This window comes from Anser brachyrhynchus (assembly GCF_964034855.1).
Source record: "Anser brachyrhynchus genome assembly, chromosome: Z".
NCBI lineage: Eukaryota > Metazoa > Chordata > Aves > Anseriformes > Anatidae > Anser > Anser brachyrhynchus.
In genome coordinates, this window is record NC_137697.1 from 7,967,313 (window position 1) to 7,995,271 (window position 27,959).

Sequence of the window (27,959 nt, forward strand, 5' to 3'; positions counted from 1 at the left end):
GGGCATCTAATCCAAAGAAAAAGAGACTTGGGTCAAACTGAGGTCTTTGAAGAGCACAGATGTCCAAAGCAAAAGTTAACACTGATAACCTGACAGGAGTGGTGTTGGCTGGAAGAAAGTAGTGGAAGTAACTCAGAAGGAGCAGATCACTGCAGGAGCCGGTTTGCTGCTTTGGAGGCCATGTGTGGTTGGGACATATAATGCTGTGTGCACAGAATAACTGAATATCCCAAGTTGGAAGGGACCCATAAGGATCATCAAGTCCAGCTCCTGGTTCTATGAAGCACCCCCCAAAAATCAGACCATGTGTGTCTGTCTGAGATCGTTGTCCAAAGGCTCCGTTGGGCTCGGGGCTGTGACCACTGCCCTGGGGACCTGTCCCAGTGCCCGACCACCCTCTGGGTGCAGAACCTTTCCCTAGCACCCAGCCTGACCCTCCCCTGTCCCAGCCCCATGCCGTTCCCCCGGGTCCTGTCGCTGTCCCCAGAGAGCAGAGCTCAGCGCCTGCCCCTCCGCTCCCCTCGTGAGGGAGCTGCAGGCCGCCATGAGGCCTCCCCTCAGCCTGCTCGGCTCGGGGCTGAACAAACCCAGGGACCTCAGACGCTCACGCACTTTGCCCTGCGGACCCTTCACCACCCCTGCAGCCCTCCTGTGGGCACCCCAGCACTTCCACGCCCATCTCGCCCTGCACGGCGTGCTGCCCTCGGGGGCCGGGCTGCGGGGCTCCTCCTCCTCCCGGCTCGGGCTGGGGCTCGTGCTCCTTCTGGCTGCGCCGCCGGCTCCGCCTCCTCCTCCTCCTCCACCTCCTCCCGCCGCCGCTCCGCCCGCGCTGCCGGCCGGCCGGCGCTCCCCGCAGCCGTCCCCTTTCCGCCCCGCGTCCCCTCCGCCATGCGGTGCCACTACGAGGTGCTGGGCGTCCGGCGCGACGCCGCCGAGGAGGAGCTGAAGCGGGCGTACCGGCGGCTGGCGCTGCGGTGGCACCCGGGTACGGTACGGACGCCGGCCTCGGGCCCGGCCCGGCCGTAGGCCCCAGCCAGGCGGCCCGGCCTCGGCCTCCCCGGCCGGTGGGCAGTCGTGGGGTGTGCGGTGGGGCGAGAAGGTGCCTTGGGAGAGGAGGGGAGGCTCTGGGAAAGCCTCCGAGGTGCCTCCGGACCCGGGTGGTGGTGCGAGCGCCGTGCTGGTGCCGCCGTGTCTCTGGCACGGCGCATGGGGCCGCATGGGTTGGCGTGGGGAGGGTGGCAGCACCGCCGGTAGCACCTGTGGCTCCGTGCTCTCGGCCCGGGTTTCTTCAGCGTTTGTGACGGGTTGCTGCTGTTACGCTTTGAGTTGATTAAAATTTAATAAATTACTTCACAGATAAAAACCTAGAGAACGCCGAGGAAGCGGCAGAACAGTTCAAGTTAATCCAGGCAGCGTATGATGTTCTCAGTGACCCGCAGGAGAGAGCCTGGTAAGTAATATTTATCTGGTAGCAGACTTCAAGATACTTCTGCGTGCGTTTTTTCCCCTTCCTTTTCTCTCTCTTGGCCTGTGCTTTGAATTCACCGCTCATCTGGCTTTGCTGGTGGTGAGAGTGGGGCCTGTGTAACAGCTGGCGTCAGCCTTCATGGTGCTTTGCACCTGCAAATACATAGTTGAGAGGCCTGAAGCTTCCTCAGGAGGTGTAGCTACAGACCGACACCTTTCTTGCTGTATTTTCCAAGGCAGTGTAGGACTGGGCACTGAGGAGGTTCCCTGGGGACATGTTAGTGCTGGCATCAGTTTCTTCCTCCTAGGGTGGGAAGCAGTTTGCATGTTAACATAGGTATCCTGCTCACATGGTATCACCCCAGTCTTTCCTACCTATGTTTCTGTAACAGTCCTAATTTGAGATATGCACATCTCTTTTAAGAGGCTGCTAATTTAAATGCTCTGCGTAACGTTTTTCAAACGGGCTGAAGCATATACAAGCTTATGCAGTCAAGAACATGTGCTAAGTTTGTCCTTCTTTAAAGTGCTGTTTTTCACTTTAAATGTGCTAATTTATGGTGTTTTGTGTGTGTGTGTAATTTTTGGGTGGTTTAGATTTGTCCTCCTCGTTTCTGAAAGCTCACTGAAACAGCTTGCTCTAATGCTAGTGCTAGGTTTCTGTTGGGAAATTGTTACTATAGTTATTGCAGGCAAAGTCGTAGCAGGTAAACTAAAGGTCAAGAGAAGTTTACTGACCCTGGCTTTTTTCTCTCTGAGAAGAGAGAAAAAAGTGCCCTCTTGGCTGCCAGGGCATGCTGCTGGCTCACGTTGAGCCTGCTGTGGACCAGCACCCCCAGGTCACATCCTGCTGAGCTGGTCCCCAGCCACTCGTCTCCCAGGCTGTACCTGTGTCCCATTGCTCTGTCCCAGGTGCAGCACTCAGCATTTTCCTTTGTTGAACTTCATGTCGTTGATGATCACCTAGTATTTTAAGGTATCTAGACCCCTCTGCAAGGCCTCTCATTCTTCCAGGCTGTCAGCAGCAGCTCCCAGTTTACTTTCACTGGCAAACCTGCTGGATGCATTTCACTCATGCATCCAGATCATTGATAAATATGTGGAACAGGACTGGCCCTAGAATTTAGCCCTGGAGAGCACTGCTAGTGATCAGCCACCAGCCAGATGCAGCCCCACGCACTACACAACCCTCTGAGCTCTGCCACTGAGCACCCAGCATAGTGTGAGCCTGTTCATCTCACAGTTGGACAACTTGTCTAGAACGATGCTGTGAGGGACACTATCAAATGCCTCCTAAAATCCCCAAAGATTACGTCTTCATAATTACATTCTTCGTCCACCAAGTGGGTGACCTTATCATAGAAGGAGATTGACTTACTAAGGCCGGACTTCACCTTCTTGAACCCATGTTTGACTATGCCTGATAATTTCTTTGTACTTTAACTGACTTTCAGTAGCATCCAGGACAACCTTTTCCATAACTCTTCAAGGGTTTGAGGTTAATCTCAGGTCAGCACTTTTCTGGGTTATCTCTCAAGCTCTTTTTGTAGAAAGGTATAGTATTGGCTAGCTTCCAGCCAGCAGGGATCTTCCCAGACTCCCACAGCCTTTGGTAAATTGTTGAGAGGGGTCCAGCTGTAACATCCCTAACTCTTTCAGCACTCTGGGTGAATCCTGTCAGGCCCAATGGACTTATGAATGTTTTTCTGATAGAGCTGTTCCAATTTTGGTGACCTCATATGGAGAGCGACTGTTCCCACAGTCATGGTCCTCTAACTCAGAGGACCAGGCAGCCTGAGATTTGTAATTACTGTTAAAAAGTGAGGCAAAAAAAGGCATTAAAGGCTTCTGCCTTTTTCTCCTCAGGTCACCATCTTTGCCAAGTATCAATGTTTTCCTTAGGCCTCCTCTTGCTGTTGACATACTTGAAAAAGCCTTTTTGTTGTCTGACACCACAGTGACCGGTGTCAACTCAAGTTGGGCTTTGGCTGTTCTTGTTTTCTCCCCACACTTGCGAACTGGAGCTCTGTCATCTCACTGTGAAGCCTGACCTGGCTTCCAGAGGTCATAAATTTTCTTCTTCTGCCCTAGTTCTAGGGGGAGTTCCCCTGTTCAGCCAGTCCAGGCTTCTTCCCCACCTGCTTGACTTGTGGCACAGTGGGACTTCCTGCTGATGGACTTTTAAAAGGTGGTTCTTGAAAAGTGACCAGTTCTCATGGACCCTAAACCCTCTAGAGTTGATTCCCAAGAGATGTTGCTAGCTAGCTGCCTGAGAAGTTTAAAGTTTGCTCTCTCAGGTCCAGGTTGGGCAACTCCACTGACCTTTTTGCTCCCTACACCAAAAATGTTGAACTCTGCTATTTCATTATGGCCACTGTGGCCAAGACAGCCACCTGCCATCACCTCTCCCTCAAGGCCTTCCCTACTCTCAAACAACAGATCCAGGAGAGCACCCTTCCTGGTTGGCTCACTTGGTGCATGTGACAGAAAGTTATCTTCAGCATGCTGTAGGAATTTCCCAGGCTTGCTTGTCCTGTCAGTATGATATTCCCAGTGTGTACCAGGGAAGTTTAAGTTTCCCATAAAGATGAGGGTTACTATCTACTATCGAGAGATTTTGATGTTACCTGTCTTTTACTGGGATCTGTTTCCTTACGTTTTGATGCTATGAACTTTTGCTAGGTATGATAATCACAGGGAGGCCCTACTGAAAGGAGGAGTTGATGGAGACTATCAAGATGATAGTTTGGATCTGCTGCGCTACTTCACTGTCAGCTGTTACTCTGGATACGGAGATGATGAAAAGGTAATGAATTAGTTCATCTTTAATGAATCAATTTAATTTTCAAGAAAAATGTCAGCATTTGCTTAGAGTTGAAAAGCTGTGCATGGAGTTATTGAGCACAGGTGGTATAAGAAGTGTTTGTATAAATCCACACTGGCTATCTAGGCAAGCTTTGATTCCTGCTTGTTAAAAATTACTTAGTCAGGATTCCTGAGTGTACTGTACAATTACAGGGTTTGTGTATGTTATTTCCATACGCTATATAGTGAGGCATTCCATTGCTTTGCAATAACATCAGTTTGTTCAGTAATGTCTTTAACAAGCTAGAATGCTTCGAGCTAAGGAAAGACAATATGATAACAGTGCTTAGGTGAAGTGTTCTTCCAATAATTGAATTCCCTGTTGGATTTTGAGATAATCATAATTTAAAAAGCTCTAGGTGATTAGAATAATTCCTCTCAGAGAAAATCCTTATGTCTTTGCATTACTACAGTAGGAGTGAGTTAGCAACATCTTAATTTAAAAAAATAAAGATACAATTGGGATACATTCTTAGCAAATTTTGTATTTGGAACTTCATCAAAACTTGGTCCTGTGTAACTAGAAACTTATCAACATCTGCATGCTGTAGCATTTTTTTTGTTTTTGTTTAAAGTTGAATACAGGTGTTTTGAGACAGACGTTGAGGAATGAGAGGATGGGAACTTTGTTAAACAGAAGGGTCTTGCTGAGCAGATGCCTACAAGGCCTTTACTTGATTGCAAGTTGCTCTTGCAAACTGTAATTTTCTCTGAATTGTAATTTTTTTGAAATATGCTACTTACTGTAACTGATTCATTCTATGTTGCTCAATAATAATTGCACTGATGTTCATAGACTTTTTTTTTTTAATTTTAGGGATTCTTTACAGTCTATCGACACGTTTTTGAACAGATTGCAAAAGAAGAGATGGAGTATATGACCCAGGAAGATATTGAAGAATTCCCTACATTTGGATATTCCCAAAGTGACTATGATACGGTAAGAACAAGTGTAAAACTAAACTAAAAGTAACACAGTTGTAATTACTTTGTCCCACACTGAAATCAAAGAAAAGGCTCCTGCTGATCTCTGAGGTGAATACAAAAAATAAGTATCTACTGTCTCTTAGACCATTACTATAAAGGAAGTGCTTGTAATATGATTCATAATACTTAGATGAATCAAAAGTGTCATTTCCTGTTGGACTATATTAGTAGTCAGGCTTTTAGTGGTAAGTTGGCAAACAAATATTTCACAGGGCTAACCATCAATTATGCCAATGAAAATTAAGTGCAATGTTAAGCTTGAACCAAGGCCTAAAAAAAAAAAAAAGGATTTTCTCTTTACATCTTCATGAGAGTAGTTCACCAGTATTCTAATGCAATGTACAAATAAATATACATTATAGCAAGAGATAGAGAAATATATTACTTTTTAATAACATATAGTATTGTGCCTCATTTAGGAAAACTAAGACTCATTCACTGCATAACATAGCCTGTTATAGGAAATGAGATATTTGGTTGACCTGCCGTGCAAGCTCCAGCTATGATATTCCTCTCATCTACAATTATTCTGTAGTAAGATTCAACTTGCAGAATATTGCATGCCTGCCTTATCTGGAGAAGATAATAAGTAGAGGACACTTGAATTATTCCCATCTGGTTTACCAAGCATTTTTTGCGTTCTATCAGACTTCTATTTTTTAATGGTTGCTAGTTCTTCTGTGTTGAAATAGTAAAGTAATATTTGTTTTTCCAGTGAATAACTGCATAGTACCGGTACTCACAAATATTCCTCCTAATTTGCTACTTCTCCCTGTCACTTTTAGTAGCATTGTACTGTGTGCTTAATTATTTATGAAACATAAAATGATACATACCTTAAAAAAGAGAAACTGACATTACAAAACTAGGCTGGAGTTAGAAACACTGTTACAAATTAGACTAAAAGGTGCCAGAATGGGTGTTTGAATTTGAGGTAACATTACAGGATGGCTTAAAAATTGAAATATTTCCTTGGGAGAGTATATTTAGTGTCTATGAAATTGTTAAAATCCATCTGTTGCTAGAAAAAGCTTGAAACATCTTTTGGGAGCTCCTTGTGTTGAAACCATAGAATAAATATGATTATAGACCAAAAATTGTTTTCAATGCTATCGACTAGTAACTGCCAAAATGGCTGTAGTTATAGAAGCAGCATCATTATACATGTGCCTTGTTCACTCTGTTTTGGAAGGTGAATGCTCGCTTTTTTTTTTTGAATGGGATCTAATGATTTTTGGAAGTATTTAATTGAAGGTAAACTCATTTAGATGGGAAAGTCATTAATCCTTCTTTGCTTATATTCAAAGAGACAGAAGATTCCAGCATTGCAGTGGCCAAGTTTCTGCTCGGTGGGAGTATGGTGGGAAAAGAGATTTAGAAGGGAGCTACAAAAATTGTACAGAGGCTTTAAAATCTGTGGTGTGAATGTTCTCTGATTCAGCCTACTGAGTTAACTCCCAGAAAGTTTGAGAAGTGACTCAAAAAACACGAGGCAGCCAGGGAAGATAATTCTTAAGTCTGTGATGACTTAACAAGACTTCATGAGAAGAGAATAATTGTAGGTCAGTTAGATGCAGAAACAAAAGCAATCAGCTCCAATTATATGTAGTAAGCAAAGCAAAATCCACCTGGGAGTTCAGCATGAGCTGGTTTGTAGTCTTCTGGAGTGAGTACTGAGGTGGACTTCTATTTCAGGTAGCCACAGAGGAGGAGAAAAATCTCATAGCTCATACAGCTGGTGAAGGGACAGGTGGTCCCTGTCATCAGCTGATGGCCATGCATCCTTCTGCACAGAAGATTCCTACTTCTGGAGCACAAATTTGAGCTAATAGTCTATCATCACTTAGATTATTGGACAAAATGTCCAATATGTATGTATGTCCTATATATATGTATGTCCAACATATATATGTATAGCTGGATTTTAGTGGTAGCAGAGAAAAACTTCATAGCTACTTATCTGCCAGAGGCCACAGCCATGAACCTTCACATGTAGATAAGCTGTTAGAAATTAGTGTTGAGGAGATAATAGCTGTAGCCCAATGAATACCAGTGACATAAGGAGATGAAGAAATACTGGCAGAAGAGATGTGAAGCTGTTACATTAAAGAACAGGACTTATGCTGTGAGGTGCTCCGATATACAGAACAGTAGTGAGCACGGCTAAGTAGTAAAAAGTCAGTTTAACGGTACAAGTAAATTTTTTAAAAATTTAGACATATTTTGTTTCCCAAATGTGTAAAATGCAGAAGGTTAGTAATTATTTGGAGAGGAATATAGAGAATAAAACAAAAAATCATTATGCAACCTTACTAATTCGGTCTTTACTTGTGAGTAGTAAACGAAAGGAGAATAAGGAAAGACGACTTACCGTTTCTTCTAACAAGAGAGCTGGAGGGCATCATTTTAACCAGCAGTTATATAACAGAACAAAACAGGAGTAAGTGTGTCTTCACACGGTGGCTGTTACACAATACATGCGTCTGTCTGTTTATGTACAGAATATCTGATTCTGGTTTTGCTTTCCCATTTGAAAGGAAAAGTACAGCAAAGATAAAGTAACTGGGCACTAGTGTTAGCATGGTCCATTCCTAAAAGCAGATAATTCTAGAAGTTGGAGTCTGGAATAGTTTAACAGATAGGTTGTTGGCTTGCTGTGTTGTGAAATTTTAAATATGATACTACAGATTTCTCTAAACCTTCGTGTGATTTATTTATATTATACTCTGGGGAAAAAACAGTGGCCTGTATAGAAATCTGTATGCAAAACTGCTACAAAAAAGCTAATTTATTTGGTGAGTTCTTAGCCCCCTCCCTAATAAAGTGGTTTGTTCTTTTTTTGATTTTAACAGGTAGTCCACCCTTTCTATGCATATTGGCAGAGTTTCTGTACTCATAAAAACTTTGCGTGGAAAGAAGAATATGACACACGACAAGCAGCAAACCGCTGGGAGAAACGAGCTATGGAAAAAGAGAACAAGAAAACTAGAGATAAAGCAAGAAAAGAGAGGAATGAACTGGTCCGTCAGCTGGTAGCCTTTATTCGTAAAAGGGATAAAAGAGTACAGGCTCATAGAAAACTTGTAGAAGAACAGAATGCAGAAAAACTTAGGAAAGCAGAGGAATTTCGGAGGCAGCAGAAACTCAAACAAGCCAAGTATGTAAATGTGGAACAAATTGTTTATTTCAAACTTGGACAACTATCCATGTGGATGCCATGTAGAGTTAGATTCTAATGATAGCTGCACTTGTTCTTTCAAAAATCCTTGAAAATTCTTTATATTAGTCTTGGTCTCAAGTGTAACCTTTTAAAAATTGTATCGTAGTGTACCAAGCACAATTCTGTAGCACAGAGTCAAGTAGCAATGTGCTAGTGGGTTTTGCATTGCTATGGTGTTCATGGGATCGTGTAGCAGGTAAAAGCAGCTGTACTTCCTTTTAGGATCGAGCAGGCTCTTCCCGCTGTGAGCTTGATATTTACCATGCTGCAGTACATTTCCTGCCTGAAGTTCAAGCAGGATCCAATTATGTTGATACCTCCTTACTTGCAGTGTCAGTATGCCCACTGACGTAACCAAGTACCTGCTCAGATTTCCAGGCCCTCCTGAAATACTGGAGAAGGGCAACTTATCTTTTAAATAATACAGTTTCTGTATTTCCCAGCTCATAAATGTGATGTAGAAGTTACTGTATTATTCTACTTACAGGCTTGCTGAGCAGTATAAAGAGCAGAGCTGGATAACTATGTCAGATCTGGAGAGGGAATTGCAAGAGATGGAGGCACAATACGAAAAGGAATTTGGAGATGGATCAGATGATGAAGGTGAACTAGAAGAACAAGAGACAAAAGAAGGCATTGAAGGTACAGGGTGTGGTGGTGTGAGCTGTGGGGGGTCATTACTGTGTGAATATTGGCTCACTGCACTTCAAGCCACAGCTTCACAGCTCTGACTGGTGCAAGTCCTGTGCCTCCAGCTGAGGTGTGCCAGGTTAGAGGCTGGCCCTGTGATGTTTTCCATGGAACATGAGAAGACATCAAGCTACAACTGTTAATGTATGCTAATATATGATTTGCTGACATGATCTTCATTTGTCTGCACGTTAGCAATACTGAAGAAGCTGAATGTCAGTGTTGTGACTATTTCTTGGGGTTTTAAGAGTAACTTACTCAAAAATTGGTCATCTGACTTTGTCTCCCCAATCCCCATTCGTTTCTTCAGACAAACTGAGTGATGAGGCTGAAGAAGGTGAATTTGCTGATGATCTCTACTGCCCTGCTTGTGACAAATTGTTCAAAACTGAGAAAGCGTAAGTGTGTGTGTATGGTTGGGATTTTTTTTGTGCTGGGGGTGGAGATTGTTGCTTTTTAACTTTTTAAAAAGCCTTTTAAGGACTCTAACTTCACATCATGGTCATTGTCTTCTTTCCAGCAGAGACATTGTCAGGGCATAATTTTCCATTCTTAGCAGTGATGGATAATAGGCCAGTTATTAATTTATATGCAAATGTAACAGTATTTGCTCAGCTACCTGCAGTAACTATTTGCTGGTCTTCACAGCATGAAGAACCATGAAAAATCAAAGAAACATCGAGAGATGGTAGCACTGTTACGACAGCAACTGGAAGAAGAAGAAGGGAAATTTCCTGCATCTTTGGATGATGCAAATGGAATAGATACTAAAGAAGATGAAGAAACAGAAGAGATGCCCAAACAAAAGTACTTAAAATTATTTTTAATTATGTTATGATTAATGATTTAATTAAATCTTGAAGGACCACAGAGAGAGCTTCTGACTGAATTTATTATCATGTTGGAACTCGTAGTATCATGCAATTTGAAATATTTCTTTGTGTAAGAGTATCAATAGAATGCATGCGTTTGTTTGGCTGAGTTTAGATGTAGGATATTTTTCAAACGGGAACTTCCTGCAGGCCCAGTGTCTTTTGATTTAGTTATGGTACTTTTTGTCAGTTGGATGCTGGCACGCATAGAAAATAAGTGTATTTGAAATTAAATAGAATTTATTTAATAAGTTGTACAGCTTCATTTTTTGATTGGACAAAGCATAAAGCAAACTAGCTCATTAGTACCTTTAAGTTCAGTGTGAACAGAGTAAGTGTTTTTCTAAATGCAATGAATAGTTTAGGAGAACTGTTCTTTTCACTTCAGATATGAATCATTTTCTAGTTGTGGCTACTATTCTAATACCATGTTATGATGTTAAACAAAAATATAACTTCATAACTTTCTGGAAATTGTATTCATTTTCATTTTTTCAAAGAGAGTTCATTTTGCATTCTTATCTTTACAGGCTCTCCAAGAAGCAGAAGAAGAAACAGAGAACAATGATGGTAGGGAGTCAGACGTAATGAAATTCAGGGAACTTTACAATCTTTTTTATCACATAATATGACAATATATCTCATAAACATAACTTTATTCTGTTTGTACAGATCCTACTAAATGTAGTGCTGGTTCCAAAGAGCTTGTGGGCTGAAGTGTAAGGAAAAGAGATAGAAAGAGTTTCAAGAAAAAAGATACAGGGAATACAGGGAAACAGGCAGATAGAGAGTGAACACAAGGAATTGATAAGAAAGACCAGCAATGGCTCTAGTGCATTAGCAACTTAATTGTTTGGTGATAGTTTTCTGCTTTGGCTGCTATACCTGGTAAAGTGTACTGTTCATAAAGTAACTTTTTTGGCATCCTACTGACACTGTGTGGTTGTTGGAATGAACACATCCATTCCACCTTTCACTTGCATTGCAAACACCAGTAATGCCACCCACCAGAACGTGGGTGGCACTCTTGCATAGCTGAGTTGGAACCTTCTTGTGCAGAGAGATTCTTCTGGAAACGTAACTTCCCTCCTTTACCAATCTTTACCTTAAACTTTAGGAAAAGTTTAACAGTGTTTTCAAAAGTTAAGGGGGGGGAAATACAGTGTGTTTAGCTTCAGTCAGTAAGTAGAGTTTTGGCCTAAGTGTCCTAATGCAAACATCTGGCACAAAAAAACTTTAGCCTGAACAAATACCATTTGGCAAAGTTGTAAACAGGGCTACTATCTTAGAATGTGAAATGGGAGCCCTGTCACTGAGCCGTGTGAGTAATTAAAAGCTACCTTCATTCTTCTCTTCCCTAGCTTTTGAGGCCGTTTTATTGGTGTTTCTGCCCTTCATCACAGGTGGTCTCATCTTTCAAAACAGGAGAACTAAGGTTTTGCCTGTTACACTCACAGAAAACATAGCGTAAAATTCAGAGGGTTGATCCTTTGCGTGTCACACCCATGTTTTGAGGTAAATTAGTATAACAGTATAAACATAAGCACTAATGAACTTAAAGTCGCTTACTTGCATTTCTTCTCCTTGGACAGACTTACGAGGACTCTTTTGATAAAAGTGCTGATGAGGAAGCAGCTGAGCAAACAGAGGTGCCATGTGTGGACAAGGACAGTGGTTCAGCAGAGGAGTTGGTAAATGATGGCCAAAGATGTGCTGTGTCAGAGGAAACAAGTGCTACAGAAGATAGCAGCCAAGTAAATGAAGCACAAAGTGAAGTGAAAAGGTGCGCTGACTTGCTATATAGCAGTGATTGACATTCTGTGTCACATCTGATACTGTTAAAAAAGTCTAGATTTTTCTCACCTAGTGAATTGGGGGGGCTACTCCACTAAATCAGGGTTGAATAAAAATGGTACAAACCAAGGAGTGTTAGGATTTACTCTGGAAATGGTGTTAGACTGCAAATCAGTGCCACACATTTATCAGTATCTGATCCATCGTCTAGCTGAATCTTGAGACTGACAGTTGATCATATAAATGACAATTCTTTTTTTCTGGACACACTTGTGTTGTGCGAAGGAAGAACGGGGGAAATTAGTACAAACTTTGCTTTGAAAGACTACTCTTAAGTGTTAATTTGAATATCTTGTGCACTGAACTTGGTTTCTCTTTGTCTATCAGCAGTGCTAAGCCTAAAGGTAAAAAAGCCAAGGATGCAAAAAAGTCTGCCAAGGCATCTTCAGAGCACCCAACAACGGTATGTCAAATTAGTAATGCTACTAATCATGTCATGTAATTACAAACACGTAATTTCAAACAGGGTTGTTGGTTTGAACTCCAGTCCACAAATTCTATTACAGTTTACTGCTTGTTTTTCAGTAGTTTAAACAGGTAACTTCTCTTCCTGTGATTTTTATTAGAATCTGGGATATTGGAACATCAGATCTTGTCTTTGCAGAGAAAAGTAGGACTAAATTTCAGTTCTAAGAGAGTGGCAAGAACTCAGTATTCAAAGCAGTTTAAACAAACAAACAAAAAAGTAAACAAGACAGCTGTTGTCATCAGGCAGTACCATTTGCATCTTTCCCAATCTTGATGATTCCCAGTAAGAGTGAACTCTTATATTAACTAGAGCTAAGACATACTGAATTCAGTAAATTTCAGAAATGAGAGTAGTATGTGTATAGTCTTGTTTAGTCAGGTGAGATCAAATGTAATCCAATGTATCATAAATGGGCTTTGCAAAGCTTCTGTTTTGTTCTATGCTTTACTTAGCACTCCTTAAAATTCTAAGAGGCCATATTTGTACTGTTTGTTTTTTATTGTTAATCAGTAATGGGATTTTAATTATAGAAACAAACAACTTAATCACATTTCATTGTTTAAGAGAAGCTACATGTAACCAGCTGGTGCGTTCTATTTATTATGCATTCTGTAAAAACATGAATCTTTTTTTTTCCTTGTAGAATGAAGTTCCCATTCACTGTGTAACCTGCAACTGTGCATTTCCATCCCGAAATAAACTGTTTGAACATCTGAAATTGACAGGACATGCAAAAGCAACACAAGCACCAGCTGTAAATGGAGCTGTACACACCAGAAGCAAAAAAGAGAAACGTAAAAACAGATAGAACTTAGATACAGTGACAGTCTCCAGAATCATACATGAAAAATCTCCCAAACTGGAGAGGTATGCATTGGCTATATTTTGAGGTAAACAGGGCACACAACTCCAACTTTTGGAGGAGGAAGGAAAAAAATGTAACAAAAGGAATGTTACCTTGTGAAGCAAGCTGTGCTTTTGTTTGTTTTTACCAGCCTTTACTGACTGAATTTGGCCTACCCTTCCAGCAGCTTTCATGTTGAAGGGAAAAAAATAGTGATTCAAAGCTAGTTGCCTTGCATTCTTGTTGAAACTTGCATGGATGCAACCTATGCAGAGGGAATAAATTATTTTAACACGTTGCTATTTTTTTTGAGAGAAAACTGATTTAAGAATGGACTCTGCTGCTTTGATCATCTGTTAAAGATGAAATATGAACGAGGACAAGGGGAAAAAACAGGCTTTTCTGCCATCCTCAATGGCCCTTTCAAACTAATCAGCAGACAAAAGGGAGAAGAGTAAGATGACAAAGCTGGTTAATCACAGTTTTAGCAGTCCATATTAGTTCTGTGTGTGCACCTGCATGCCAGGTGTGTGTGAGAGGGATAATCTTGTGGAAGAACCTTGCTGGAATAAGTGGGGAGGAGGGCTATGAAAACTGAGAAGTTGGTGTTAACGTATGTGAGGTGAGCTGCATGTGGGAAGTCTGTCCCTCAGCACGTATAACTTACATACTGCCATTTGACTGGGGAATGGTGTGAGTTAGACAGCTGTCTACATTTTTTCTTTTGATTTCTAATGAAAAACAAAATGGGAACTGGTATTATGCCTCTTTTTAAATGCATAATCTGCTTCATCTTGAATAGCACTTAAAAAAAAAAAGTGAGACAAACACCTGATTTTGGAGTGTAAGTGTATGAAAGAACTTTACAAAACAAATTGTGAATGCAGTTAGAGAATGCAATGCTCAGGGAGGGCTGGGGCTCTAGTCTAATAGTAAACCCTTAGAGTTGACAAAAGCAATGATCTTGCCTTATTCAAGTTGCTCTAACATTTCAACTCATCAGAGAAAATGGCAGAACACAGTACCATTGTTGGAGTAAGAAATTACTCAAACATTAAAATTTGAACTAAAGTAAAATGACTAATGACTGATGTACAGTTCTTGCTAACAGCCAGAAATTTTTTTTTGAGAGTGAGGGAGGGAGGTAATGAACTTTTTTTTCCCCAAAAGTGGTTATGTAAGAAATGCTGCACCTTATTTCCCCAGCCAGATTTTGCATCTTGCTAAATGACTAATTGGTGTGCTGTACAATCCTAAAAGCAGCAAGAGGAAAATAAAAGCATTTTTGGAGAGGATGATGACTGGATTAGAGCCCCATATAAAAAATAATTAGTGTAATTAGAACCTTTACAATTAGTGTGCACAGATTTCTTTTGTGCTTTTACAGTGCACAAATTACAGTGCTTCCTTGTAGTAAGGGTAAACAGTTTTAGCACTGTTTGAAACCTGCACTTATGTTCTGTTCAGAGTGGTTCCTAGCCCAAATAACTGTGAAATTTCCCATCGTGGGACTAAGGGTGAGACTTAAACACTGCAATGTTACCTTTGAGTTAATTATTTTTCTTATTTAAATAAAATCAAATACTTCGTCACTGTCTGTCTTTACAAATGCTCATGAGTACTGGGTGTAAGAGGGAAGGTTATGGTGGCTGTGGGGGTGACCATAGTGGAAGGTGGTCAGGGACTACACTGCACTGGTTACAGCTGGCTCTGCAACAGTCCAACCACATGCCAAAGTTCAGTTAAGCACGAGTTTGTGTTGCCTCTGTGAAAACCTAGTTAAGAAATGGCAGCAAATGCTGTGAGACACAGGAACAAGGCCATAGCAGCAAGAGGCACTCCATGGTGGTACCTGTAACACCCCCAGAGTGATGGTAGCCTGTTGGAGGACCTGTACTGGTGCATAGGAAACAAGTGAGATAGCAGCAGCAGCAGAAGAAAAGAGTAAGGAACAAAGAGCAGCAGAATTAAACCACTGTGTCCTAGCGTCACCTGTTGCACTGTTAAAGACAACTGTAGGACTGAACAGTATTTTTACAAAATAGATTAGAGAACATTCTTTGAAGTCTGGCTCTGTGAGAGTAGTCTTATGATGCTGACACATTTTATCTTCAGACTATGATTCTTCTTGTCCAGTGTAGATTAGCGTAGATTAGTGCAGAGCCTGGATGGCAAGTATCAGGGGTTCATTCAATTGCATCTCGTATACATAATAAACAGTTCCAGTCTACTTTGCATCTGCTCTTTCCATATGTCTCTCTAATGCAGCATGAATTACTTCAACAGCGAAGTCAGCATCCTTTTTAGTGATGCACATAGGAGGTTTAATTCTAAATGTCTGAGAATGAGAAAAAAAAAAAGACATCCTTACACTTGTGTGGAAAGAACATAGGTTCTAACAGCCCTTCTAGGTCAGTGCTCACCCTTTGCCAAACAATCTAACCATAAATATGGAAAAATAATAGCAGAACTGCAGAGCTGGGACCAAGGCTTCTCTGAAGTGTGCCCTGAACTAGTTGAGCACTGGTTTCTAACTAGTTCTAGCACTAGTTTCAGAAAAGAAACAAATAGCTCCTACTTGGTTTGTAAACCAAGCAAAATCATTAAAGTTATTTTAACCAGAAGTTCAGTACCTGATTGTAGAGTCCTCCTCTTCCAATCAGAACACCCATATCTTTACAGTCTTCCCAGATCTCACTGATTTCTTCAGCTGGAAGAGGGTGGCGACTGTCCTAGGGAAAGTGAACATTAAATTTAGATATTCTAAATTAATTCTAAGAAAAAGATGTATATTCCAGTTATTCCAATATATCCCACTCCCATCTCTGTCTAAAAACATTAGTTGCATAATTTAATCTGCTTTCTAAGATGGCTTTATGCAATTAAAGTGCACAAGTCACTGTTTACACAAAGCTTGTGATATATTTGAAATGCTGGAATGTTCTGGCTCATTTTTAGCCAGAGCAATGCTTTCTCACTCCACCAACTGTTTTTTAAGTAAAACGTTCAATGGCATTGAAAGGAATTAAGGAATAAAGTAAATCATCAACCTTATCTGTCACCATTTCCATTCCAATCATAAGTCCCTTGCCACGGACATCTCCAACAATCTCAAATTTATCCCGTAGTTTAGCAAGCTCCAGTAGCATATATGTTCCCACGTCCTTGCTGTTTTTTTGCAGATGATCTTCTTCAATAGCCTGGTGAAAATGATGCACAATGACAATGTTGCAGGACAAGCTTCTAACACATCTGTTTAATACCCAGTTAGATCAATGACATATCACCATCTCACTAACTCTCATAGATTTGCACACTATGTTCCTTCACTACTATGGTATATAAAAAACCTTTACTGCTATGGCATTTCATCTCTTCCAATCCACTAATAGCATTAGATTAAAACTGAACAGAATATTTTGAGGTTGCTCTCTCCTTTTGCACATTTTACTTGTTATTGCATAATCATAATTTAGTAATTTATGCTCACATACAGTCATAGATGAAAAATACCTGGCCATCGGGATTATTTTCAAAATCTTACACAAAATATTTTATATCTTTCTCCAGCACCAAAAGAAGAATATAACTTGACAAGGCATACCTATGGGTACTAGGCAGCCTTTTAGGAAACAGTTTGAGTGCTTTAATTAGATTCATCAACACTCATCAATGCTTTTTAAATGCAATATATACATTTTTTCATACTTTGCTCTATTTATCAAAGTTCTGACATGCAACCAGCTATCAGCACTGACATGCACAACTTAATTTAATAAAATTCACAAAAGAAAACAAAGAATTACAAAAGTTAAAATGATACTTTTCCTTTTTTCTTCTTTTTTCTTTAACTCTTTTTCTTTCAACTCCATTTTATTTTTTTGCTAACTGACAACCTCTTCAGACTTGTTTCAGATAAAGGTTCTGTGTTATTTCCAAGATGAAAACTACAAATGACTCATATTCCTGCTAAAGGGATGAAAATTTTGCAGTGGAACTAATCAGGAACTTATATTTTTCCTACACATAAAGCACCCTGCCTACGTATAAATAATGCTTGTATATGTTTATATAGTTACAAAATTGTCCACATTTAACTTTATAATAAGAACAAATGCAAGCAGTTTTTATCCAGAGAAAGCTTGGAATATATTAATTCATAACATTCTCCCTACATCAAGAACTGCAGCTCCAACTACACAGGCTAAAGGGTTTCCTCCAAATGTATTAAAATGAAGGTTTTGAGCCAAAGAATTTGCAATCTCTAGAAGAGAAAAACAAAACCAAAAAACATTAGTTAGTCTTACAGTTGTTTCACATTTGGTAACAGTACTTACATGTGTTAACTTAAAATATTGCTGTGTTTCTACCCTGATTCTCCTAAGTGATAGATTATAATACGTTGCTAAAACTACAGAGTTTAACAGACGCGAAAGACAGCCTTTAAAATGGTCAAACTTTAAAATAATCTAGTCAGTTGTCTCCTTGGGCCAACATCTACCAATTTTCTTAACCAGACTCAGTGAGTCATTCATACAAATCAAGTAGTCGGCTAACATATTGTCTTCTCTTAGTGCATTGATTATTAAAATGGAGAATTCAGAGAAGATTTTCAGGATTTCTTACCAGGCTCTGTGACAAGGTCATCTCTGCTTCAATTATGCAATTAACCCCATCTAAATAAAGCTTTGCACTGGTATAAGCACAGCTCTAGGTAAAACCAGTCAGTAACGAGAAACCAATTCATTTACCTCAAAAGACAGCTTGAATCCAAGATCATTAATAAAGCTCAGCTGTTTGAATACACATCACTCCAGTAAGGAACTATTGTATAGTACATTTTGTATTTGCTCTACTTTAATTCTTAGCAGGACAGAACACTTATACCTTTTGTTGTAACAACAGCTGCCATGGGAAAGCCATTACCAATTCCTTTTGCCAAAGTAACAATGTCAGGGACTACATCATGCGTTTGAAATCCCCAGAAATGGCTGCCTGTTCGTCCAAATCCTGTCTGTACCTTTCAAAGGAAAAATCCAGAGAAATCCCCATCACTTTCTCACATTTCACAATATGGTTTCTTTCTCTTTTCTTTCTATTCTTGCTGATTTGCATTGCACTGCAACCATACCTTGAATCAACTATTGTAGAAAGACCCTTACTCAGGTGACTTTGCACAAAATACTGTTTTTATAATTGTGTATTGCATATTAAACAGCTAACATCACACCATGTCTTAGGCATGGTGAAATGCACAAATATGCTGCAGCTTCCATTTCAAAATGGAGAGGAAATGCAACTGCTTACCACATTTCAAAATTGCAGTCCCATGATTGCCGATTTCTACTACTACAGTGCTTGACGTATGTATCACAGTCACTTTGAAGAGTTCACTAATATGTCAAAATGGCCTTAGGTAAGCAAATTTTATTTATGAAATGTATTTGCAGAGGGACAGGAAAAGAACCCCGTTCTAGAGTTGCCAATGTATGCAAACAACACTTGTAACCGTGTTATTGTGACAATACCACATCACAGCTGGCATTTATTAGTTGCGTATTTTTGTAAATTTACTCCAGACTTCTTCCAAAACTGAAGGACTCAAGTCTGCTACAAGCCTTACCTATGTCTAAAATTAGAATACCATGCTGCAGAATAAAGGCAGTAAAAACTATGAGGCACCTAAGCTTGGAAAGAGGCACCATGTTAACCTTAAATGAAATCCTATGTATTTCACAGCTTATTTTATTTCCAGGCTTTCAGTTTGCTTTCATGGGGATTCTTTCAAAAAGACTTTCAGAGGTACCCCAAACTCTCTAGAGTTCTTTGTGAAAAAACTCACTTCATCTGAAATACAAACACCTCCTCTTTCCCGTACTAGCCGGTATGCTTCCTTTAAGAAACCTTTCGGATATTGAACAGCTCCATTAACACCCTGCCAAGACAAATAAATAAATAAATAAATAAAATAAAAAGAAGATGCCTTCAGGAACAGGAAATGAAAGAGTGGTTTTACTAGGTGACCATCCTACAGTAAGAAAAGATACCAGCAACTCTCAGGTAATAGCAAAACAGTTGTCTCAAATTTCAGTCTTCAGCAGTGAAACTGCTTGAAATAGTTTCTGCTCAGGTCACACGTTCCCATCCCACAGGGCAGTTTGCTGTTCCATTAGCTGTGTTTGTACAAATGTCTGTGAGGCCATACTGTAAACTGGACCACTGTAAAATAGAGTGGATTAAAGATTAACTGCCAAAACAAGTACCTTGAAAACCTGCACACTGAGAAATCCATAAACTGTGTTTCATGATAAATGTAAATGGAGAATTCACATCCCTTCTTTAGTAAATTTGTTTAGAATACTGTTTCCTCAATTTCTGTGCATGTTGCCAGAAATTCCATGCTATACCTTGACTGCAATGGCTTCTTAGACTAAAACATGTGAAGGCTTAGGAAAAAGCAAAAACAGAGCAGGTGCAGTTTTCTCTGGTCACAGTTCTCACATTTTTTTCTTGCCTTTCCTGCTTTCAAGATATATTCTCCATTCCTCCTATTTAACAACCACATTTACAGCAGTTCTGTAACTGGAGTGAAGCACCAAGAGAATGAACTGTGGCCAGCTGGAGAGCTCCTAAAAACATAGTGGAGAACATGGCTGAGAAGAGGTGGAAGGGAAATTGTGCTAAAGTTTACAGAAATAGTAAATAGAAAAGCACTATAAAATTTGGAAGAAGGTACTGAGGTACAAAACAATAGTGTGTGCCATACGTGCTATTTAAATACAGAAAAAGCATATACACTTAATCATGATTCTTTGTTTAACTTCATGAGGAACATTCTAGCTCTGCCAAAATCAGTGACAAAAGCTGAACTTTTAAGAGAGTGCATTCATTCTTCCAAATGTTTAACGTGTATAAGTCATAAAAATCAATGGACATCCATATTTAGGGTGTAGCTAAAGAACACCAGATTTGAATATTTCATACTATTTGTGGTAACACAACTGAGAAATGCGAAACTACCTACCTGAATTGGTTCACTGATAAATCCAGCTATTGTCTTTGGCACACAAGTGTTCAGAGTATCTTTGAACTGTTCAATGTACTGCTCATTTGCATGACATACACCTGTTTACAGGGAAAATACTTTAAATACAATTTAATTAAAATGACAATAGCAACTTTAAAATACGAAAGTGTACATCTACAAGTATTATCTGACTATATGGTAAATATTACTTCTCAAATAGATAAAAATGGCTAAATGTCATGAGAGAGTCCCTTATTTTCTCTTCAACCATTTATACCCTAAAGACTGCCAGTTCTAAAACAGCAAGGTAAAGCTGCCAGACAATGAGATGTTACAAATTATAAGCTGTAGCTTAGAGAGTGTGAAACACCTACATCAACAGAAGGAATAAGCAGATACTTTTTCAGGGTTCAATTAACATCAGAATAAGACGTAAGGAACATTATGTTAGTGCAGATACAAGGCTTCTGGAGAATATAGCTGCATGTAAGTCTATACTAATAAAGAACAGAGAAATTAGTATAGCTAATCCTCCCATTCACTGGGGAGGGCAAAGATAAGAAGGAAATATCTTTTTATGCATGTGAATTAAAACAACAGAGTGCCTCTTGAAACAGTGGGAAAAAATACCATAATTTTTGTTAATTGGAGAGGAGCAGAGGAGCTTTCACACTGTATGTGAATGGATGTTCTGCCTCATAAAGACGACTTCTTATCACTGGCTTCACGTTGTTCTTACTATTGGAAAATACCAATCAACAAATAGTACTTCCAGATGCACTAAGGTTTGAGAACCACAGCTTTCTGAATATCAGAGCTGATATTGACAAATGCTTGAAATGAAGGCTAGGATTTTCAGAAAAAAAAAAAAAGGAAAAAAAGGAAAAAAAAGAGAATATGAGATGTTGCTTGCCCATTTTTTTTTTCCTGTGAGAAACAGATACCCATGATTTCTGCAATATTTTCTTTAGTTGCCCTTGCAAACCCAAACTAGAGGTCTACTGAGGAATGCTTACCTTTCTTAAGGAGGTAAAAATAACCTGAGCATACGCTTTGACTTCTACAGCCCCTGTTACTCTCTAATCTAAAAACCAAATAACTTTTGTCATTGACCAACCTTCAGAACAGCTGCATTTTCGAACAGTTTGTACTGGAGAATCTCTACAATTGCTGCCTCCCCACGGACCACGAAAAACATCTGGCAACATTGTCTGTCAAGCATAAGAGAAATAGCTACAGATTTGGTAACATCATTCTAAGAGATGTGTTAATCATACCCAGGGATGACTGATTGAAAAAAAAAAAAAGAAAAAAAAAAGAAAAAAAAAAAAAGAAGAGGCTGTTAGAGACAAAGAGCATAACTAGTTCCAATGACTTTTCCAAAGAACACTTGTGGAATAATACCAGGCTTCTCCCACAAGGATATCCCTGTAGTAGTGACTCGATGATTTCCTTTCTTTTGATCTTTAAGTTTTTAAGTTAGTCAGCAGTTATGGTTATCTAAGATTAATGGCAACATTTTCAGAGTTGCCAGTAGTGCTTCAATAATCCAAAGCATGATGAAATATGCAAAATACAGGGAGGCAGGTAGATATCACAGCAGAGTAAAAACAGACTGAAAACTAGGAACTTCTAACCCTGACTGCTAATGAGTTACCTGAAGACATGTAATGTCTTCATCTAGTGAACCAGGTTGGGAGTTTGCTATAAAGGAGCCTACCCAGAGCCAGTGCTGTGGCTGAGCTGCCACCAGTACAGACCAGAGGAGCCAAAGCCAGCTTCTAGCAAACAGAAAGCCATTCCCATCTTCCCAAGGGCACAGATGTAACTTATTGTCACTTATCCCCAATGGAGCTCTGTCACAGATATGTCTCCTCTCTTGTTGACGTAAAGGACAGGTTCTTTTTCATTCCAGGGTAGAAAATATTTCAGATCAGCAGAAAGCAGCTTTACACAGATTTGCCAAAGCAAACTTGAGAAAGAGTACAAGTATTACTTTTTTGCACCCTCCTCAGATTTCTATGCAAGCACCAAGCAAGAGTAAAGCACTGAAAATCACAGTTATTCATGTTATGGTTGTCCCAAATCTAAATTAGCATAAGCAATGAAGTATCTGGCTCTTGTTGCAGGAATAGCTACACTGCAGTTTGGTTAGTAACTATAAAGCACTTTGAAGATAAAAATTTGCTAACCATCAAAATGTTCAAATAAAGTGCTAGTTCATCAGATTGTTAAAAAAAATAATAAATTAAAATCTCACTGTTGAACAGCCAAAGCCATTGGCAACGCCATGCTTATAAGGACCGATGGATGTCAATCCCAGTGTGTAAGGGCTGCCTCCATGGTATGCTCCTCTGTGCAAACAGACAAAGCACAAGAACATCACTCATTTCCAAAAAGAGACTGTGGCAGTATTAGTTCTGAGAAGGCATGCCTCTGAGATATATATTATTGGGAAAAGTGTGTGCTGCTACACTCAAAACAAGATTCCTGCTGCCATTTCTTTTGCTTTGGTCTTGGAAAGTCCATGACTGCCCATCTGCATTTATTTCCTGTGATTTCATATGCTATAATTGTTCACAAGGAGAAGAGAATGAGGACTGGAATCGACAGCAATTCAGACAGTTTTATGCAAGCGCCTCACAGAGTTCTGCTGCAGCACCTGAGCCCCACAGAACAAACATCTCTGTTCCTTGAATCATGGGAACTGCTGCTCTCTCAAACAGATGCTGCCAATCATTAAACTGCATGGTGGTTTGTTGCTAGTTTTATAATCAAACCAGAAGTTCATTAAGCAGAATATACAAGCTAGGTGGATGCCCAGTGTTCCGTTGAACAGAATGGCATAAAAATACAGCTCCTTATAACAAGGCCTTTTATTTTAATATCTGTGGCTGCCTTGGATGCACAGTAAAGAGAAGAATTGCTTACACTGGTTCTCACAGAGTCCTCACCCCTGCACCACCTCTGTAGTTAAGCCAGAAGAGCTGTTAGAGTAGCTGTGCAGTGAACTGTGGTTCAGGGATCAGGCAGAAAAATAAGGCAGCAAAACAAACAAAACCACAAAACCTTTCTTCCAGATAATTTTCAGCCAGACCAGTTCCCTGCTGTGGTTCACTGCACCGCTGTTCCAGAGGTGCCCCCACAAAGAGGAGCACTGCAGGGGTGGAACAAAGGAAGAGAACAGTAGTTGCTGAAGCCTGCTCTGACCCTGAACGAAGGTCCACCAAAGCACAGCCTGAACACAAAGACTAGATCCTTTTACTAAGTAAGAAAAGCAGAAATTACAGATTGTGTCTTCTCTGCAGAAAAGTCCTAATACGCTGCATCAAATTTTGAATTTCTATTTTGATCTTCTTTGTCCAGCAGGGTGTCCTCAGCAGATATGGAGATACTTCTTGTTTTAGGCATATAGAGACTTATCACAAACACAGTAAGTTTGATATAGACCATACCACCATTACCTGAAAGAGATGATGTCGAAGTTGCGAGTATATAGCCTTGCCATGAACATCGCCAAGTCATTGGCTTCTGACCCACTGTTGGTTAGATAAACCACCTGTGGAAGAACACTTAGGATCAATAGAGTGCACAACCACCACCTATTTATATGTCACTTTGTAACAGTATGAGGAATCACTTTTCACTGCCGCTAAGTGACCTCACTGCAGTAAATTCAGTGGTGCCCATAGGGTACAGATGGAGACAAAGATCACAATGACACCAAATAGTATACAAAATTTTTAAGACTTGGACTCTTCAGGTTTTTCGTCCCACATCTGAGATGGAACAATGATTCAAAGAAAAATAGGGGTGTTTGGGTCAAACTGAGCATGACTAACTCAATAACCTTCAGACCAGTAATATCAGCTGCAAAATACCCTTGTGTGTTAGTTACAAGGAGCGCAACACAGAGAAACAACAGTGGAAAACAAGAGGTTGTTCATTGGGTTCCACTGAGAATTAAGGGGAACATTCTGAATATAAGATCTAAGATTTGAAAACAGCTCAAATCCTGCTGTCACTGGTTTTAAATTTAATTTTCAGAAGTGACTGAGACACTCGCTCCCCTGCTTAAGCTATGCAGATGTCTTACATTTACATCTATTTTTGAAATTCCTTCCTTTTTTTTCAGACTGCAACAGCTTCACATACTTCTGGTAACCAAGTCTCTTTTTATGACCAGTTTCTTTTACCTGAAGAAACACAGTACTTTTCTTACTGTTTCTGTGCATACGGCACATGACATTTTGACATTTATATGGTTTGCTTACTTAAATGTCAGTAAAGCTCACTACATAAAATACTGTCAAATACTTTTCACTCTTAATTTTTGTAAGATCAAGAAATTTAAGGCTGACTACATATAACAATAGTTAAAAACGTCTCAGTTCCTTCAGTCATTTTTCTCCAGTGAACACCCCTTAACAGCACTGACTGGAGAGAGAGAGCCAAACAGAAGAGGAGCTTGTGTTATTATGCTTGTCTATATCCAAATCTAAAGAAAAGGCCTTGCGGGTCATCACGCTCTCTTTATCTGACAGTCTCTGGAGAGGTTTTTCTCGCTGCAGATATTGTGGCTCTCATTTATGTATGTAATAAATATTTTCATTTAATAAACAGACACACACTTTCCCCATCCCTGCTCCTGTCAGAAGTGAAGTACCTTAAGTGGATCTGGAACAAGTGAAGTTAGCTTCTCAGCATATTCCTGGATTGATGGGTGCATATAAATATTAGTGGTATGCCAAAGGCGAGCAAGCTGTTTCTGGGTAGCCATAGTTACCTTCCTGCAGGTAGAACAAGAAGAGACACAGGGACTTCATTCAACACGTGTATAAACACAAACCCCCTGCCTCTGTTACTAATGCTGAAAATCCACACACTGCTCCATTTGCCCAATAGATGATCAAATAGATAAAATGAATGAATTCTTCAAAACATAGTGGGAATTGACCTTAATATGTAATGCACGAAAATCCAGTGAATTACATTGTTTTTTTCTTTTCTTTTCTCTCTTTTTTTTTTTTTGGTTCATTGTGCCACGGATTAAGAAAGAACAAAGCCATCAACAGCATCTCTTCTTGTATTTTGTCGTGTAAATCAAATAGTAACACACTTACGGGTGACAGTGACCAACACTGACAGTAACGATTCCAGCAAAGAGATCAAGGTATCTTCGTCCTTCATAATCAAACAACCACTGCATGTATCCTTGATGCAGCAACAAAGGCTTCTTGTAAAATGTTCGCAGTGAAGGAGAAACATTTTGTTCACGAATCTTCAACATACGTTCATATGGATAGGACTGGGGGGAATAAAAACGTCAGTATCTGTTCATGCTTTCTAAAGATCCAGACTAATGGAACAGCTCTAGTTGTTCACAGGACAAAGATTTTAACAAATTCTGGCACATGCAGTGCTCTGCAAAACAACCTTTTGAAACAAGACTGCTGTTCTGTATTTATTTATTTTTTTTTCCTGGAAGTCTTCCAAATCAACAATTTAGCCTTAATTATAGAAATGTCACACAGATGCATCTATAGGTTATATTGTGGTTCTAACAAACAAGCAAATAGCAAAAGTCCTATTCAACGGACAGACTATTCACAGCAGATGAGCCTATCACTTAGATCTCGTAGTGGAGTCTTACTTAAATTCAAGTGTAGGATATATGACTTACTTGGTATTTCTCAGGTACAAAGTTGCAAGGAGGCATTTTTGCTTGTACAGAGACAATGCTTTTCCACTTCTGCTGCCTAAAGGCAACTACAAAATAGAAACAGAACTATCAAGCGTGTATCAAAGTGCACATCTGAAAGCATTTCGCAACAAGCTTGTTCACAGAAAATAACAGCTACAGACAAGGAAAACACTTTGAGGGCTTTCCTTTGGGAAAAACAAAATACTTTAGAACTCTGTTTGCAGAAAGGCAAAACATATGTTGCTTTATTTTGACAGAGAAAATCTTAGAAAAATCATTTTCTGACACAAGACCAGAGACAAGGCTGGAGACAAGCCAACGACACAGGTCCAAGGTCCATGCAGGAGACGGGGCCGGGGACAGAACTGGTGGCGAGGCTGCCCACCCCCGTGGCACGGCTGAGACAGGGACATGAGCACGGGTGGAGGTCCTGGGGAGCTTGGAGCTGTCCAGGGGTGCTCAGGGCCCCCACAGCTCTTGTCCCCACCTTCCGCTCTCTCTCCAATATCCCGAAGTCACCGTGCCATCCTATCTTTAGCTTAACTTGAAGTATAATTAAGCGGACATCAAAAATCGTTATCCTTCTTCTGCATCCCTAATGCCATCAGCCGAGAGCTACACCCTTTATTTTTCAACACCTGAGGCTTCACACGCTTCTGAAAACACATCAAACAAATGAAACATAAAGTTTCCCAATACTGACCAGATAGACTGCCACTACCTTGAACGAATTAAAGACCCACGAGTGTCCAGACTCAACAAACGTGAATTAAAGCCCTAGGTCTAGGACCCAGCTCTGCCTGTAGATCTTTTCCAAGGGGATCTACATCTCCCACCCGCAAACACGGCGCTGGGAGGAGAAATCCCGGCGTATGGGGGGGAATCGCTGCCCCCAGCCCCTCGGCGTCCCGGCCGGCCCCATCTGCCCAAGGCCCTCAGGGCTCCGCTGCCAAAACGCGTTTCTGCGGGCAGCCCCCGGCCAGGCGACCCCAAGGACGGGGTAAGAGCCGCCTCAGCCCCTCGCTGCTCCGGGTAACGCCGCCACCCTGTCCCTGTCCCTGTCCCTCGGGGGGCCGCTCGGCTCCCGGCGCTGCCCTTACCGCTGCCGAGCCGGCGGCCGCCCCCCCGCCGCAGCGCCGCCATGCCGCCGGCCGTGCGCCGGGCACCGCGCGGCCTGAGGGGCCCCGGGCCCCGGGCCCGCTGCCCTCGCCCCGCCCCGGCCCCCGAGGGCTCGTCCCGCAGCTATAGGGAGGGACAGCGAGGCTGGGCGGGCCCTGGGGGACAGTAATTTTTTTTTTGTTTGGTTGGTTGTGTGGTGGTTTTGGGTAGTTGAGCGCCACCACTGCCGCTCTCTCTCTCCCCATCCTCAAAGGGAAAGGGGGAGAAAATAATGATGGAAAGGGCTCAAGGGTTGAGATAAGGGCGGGGAGATCACTCAACAGCTATCATCACAGGCAAAACAGACTCAGCGTAGGAAGATTAATGTAATTTATTGCCTATCACTAACAAGGCATAGCAGTGAGAAACTAAAAGCAAACAAAAAACACCTTCCCCCATTCATCCTCTTCCACCTCCTCCCCGAGTGGCACAGAGGAATGGGGAATGGGGGCTGCGGTCAGTCCCTGACACTTCGTCTCCGCCGCTCCTTCACGGTCCCTCTCTGCCCCTGCTCCCCATGGGGTCCCTCCCACGGGATGCCGTCCTTCCCGAACTGATCCTGTGGGTGCTGCCCACAGGCTGCAGCTCTTCAGGAACTGCTCCCACACGGCTCCGTACCACGGGGTCCATCCCCCAGGAGCAAACTGCTCCAGCACGGGTCCCCCACGGGCGGCAGCTCCCCCCAGACCCCTGCTCCTGCGTGGGCTCCTCTCCACGGGCTGCAGCTCCGGCCCGGGGCCTGCTCCTGCGGGGGCTCTCCATGGGCCGCAGCCTCCTCCATGCCACATCCACCTGCTCCACC

The 27,959-nt window shown here is 41.1% G+C and overlaps 2 protein-coding genes across 3 annotated transcripts; one reads left to right on the forward strand and one right to left on the reverse strand.

Moving 5' to 3' along the window:
* Nucleotides 1-528: 528 nt before the first annotated feature.
* On the forward strand, nucleotides 529-14,857 carry DNAJC21 (DnaJ heat shock protein family (Hsp40) member C21). 2 transcript variants are annotated; one of them, XM_080572593.1, is made up of 12 exons: nucleotides 529-985; nucleotides 1,357-1,450; nucleotides 4,150-4,273; nucleotides 5,150-5,272; nucleotides 8,172-8,476; nucleotides 9,027-9,181; nucleotides 9,540-9,627; nucleotides 9,878-10,036; nucleotides 10,632-10,671; nucleotides 11,694-11,884; nucleotides 12,286-12,358; nucleotides 13,068-14,857. In XM_080572593.1, exons 1-12 carry the CDS (start codon nucleotides 889-891, stop codon nucleotides 13,230-13,232), a joined length of 1,614 nt encoding a protein of 537 aa, XP_080428719.1. In that variant the 5' UTR covers nucleotides 529-888; the 3' UTR covers nucleotides 13,233-14,857. The 2 variants fall into 2 exon arrangements, with proteins under 2 accessions (XP_080428719.1, XP_080428718.1); XM_080572592.1 differs by having other exon boundaries at nucleotides 540-985; nucleotides 12,283-12,358.
* On the reverse strand, nucleotides 10,326-27,947 carry AGXT2 (alanine--glyoxylate aminotransferase 2). Its single transcript, XM_080572594.1, has 14 exons — nucleotides 27,100-27,947; nucleotides 25,979-26,064; nucleotides 25,419-25,603; nucleotides 24,962-25,085; nucleotides 23,760-23,854; nucleotides 22,556-22,649; nucleotides 21,413-21,506; nucleotides 20,293-20,393; nucleotides 19,111-19,203; nucleotides 18,156-18,288; nucleotides 17,444-17,532; nucleotides 16,319-16,468; nucleotides 15,902-16,000; nucleotides 10,326-15,606 (listed from the first exon to the last, which is right to left on the reverse strand). Exons 1-14 carry the CDS (start codon nucleotides 27,140-27,142, stop codon nucleotides 15,496-15,498), a joined length of 1,497 nt encoding a protein of 498 aa, XP_080428720.1. The 5' UTR covers nucleotides 27,143-27,947; the 3' UTR covers nucleotides 10,326-15,495.
* Between the last annotated feature and the right edge of the window lie 12 nt (nucleotides 27,948-27,959).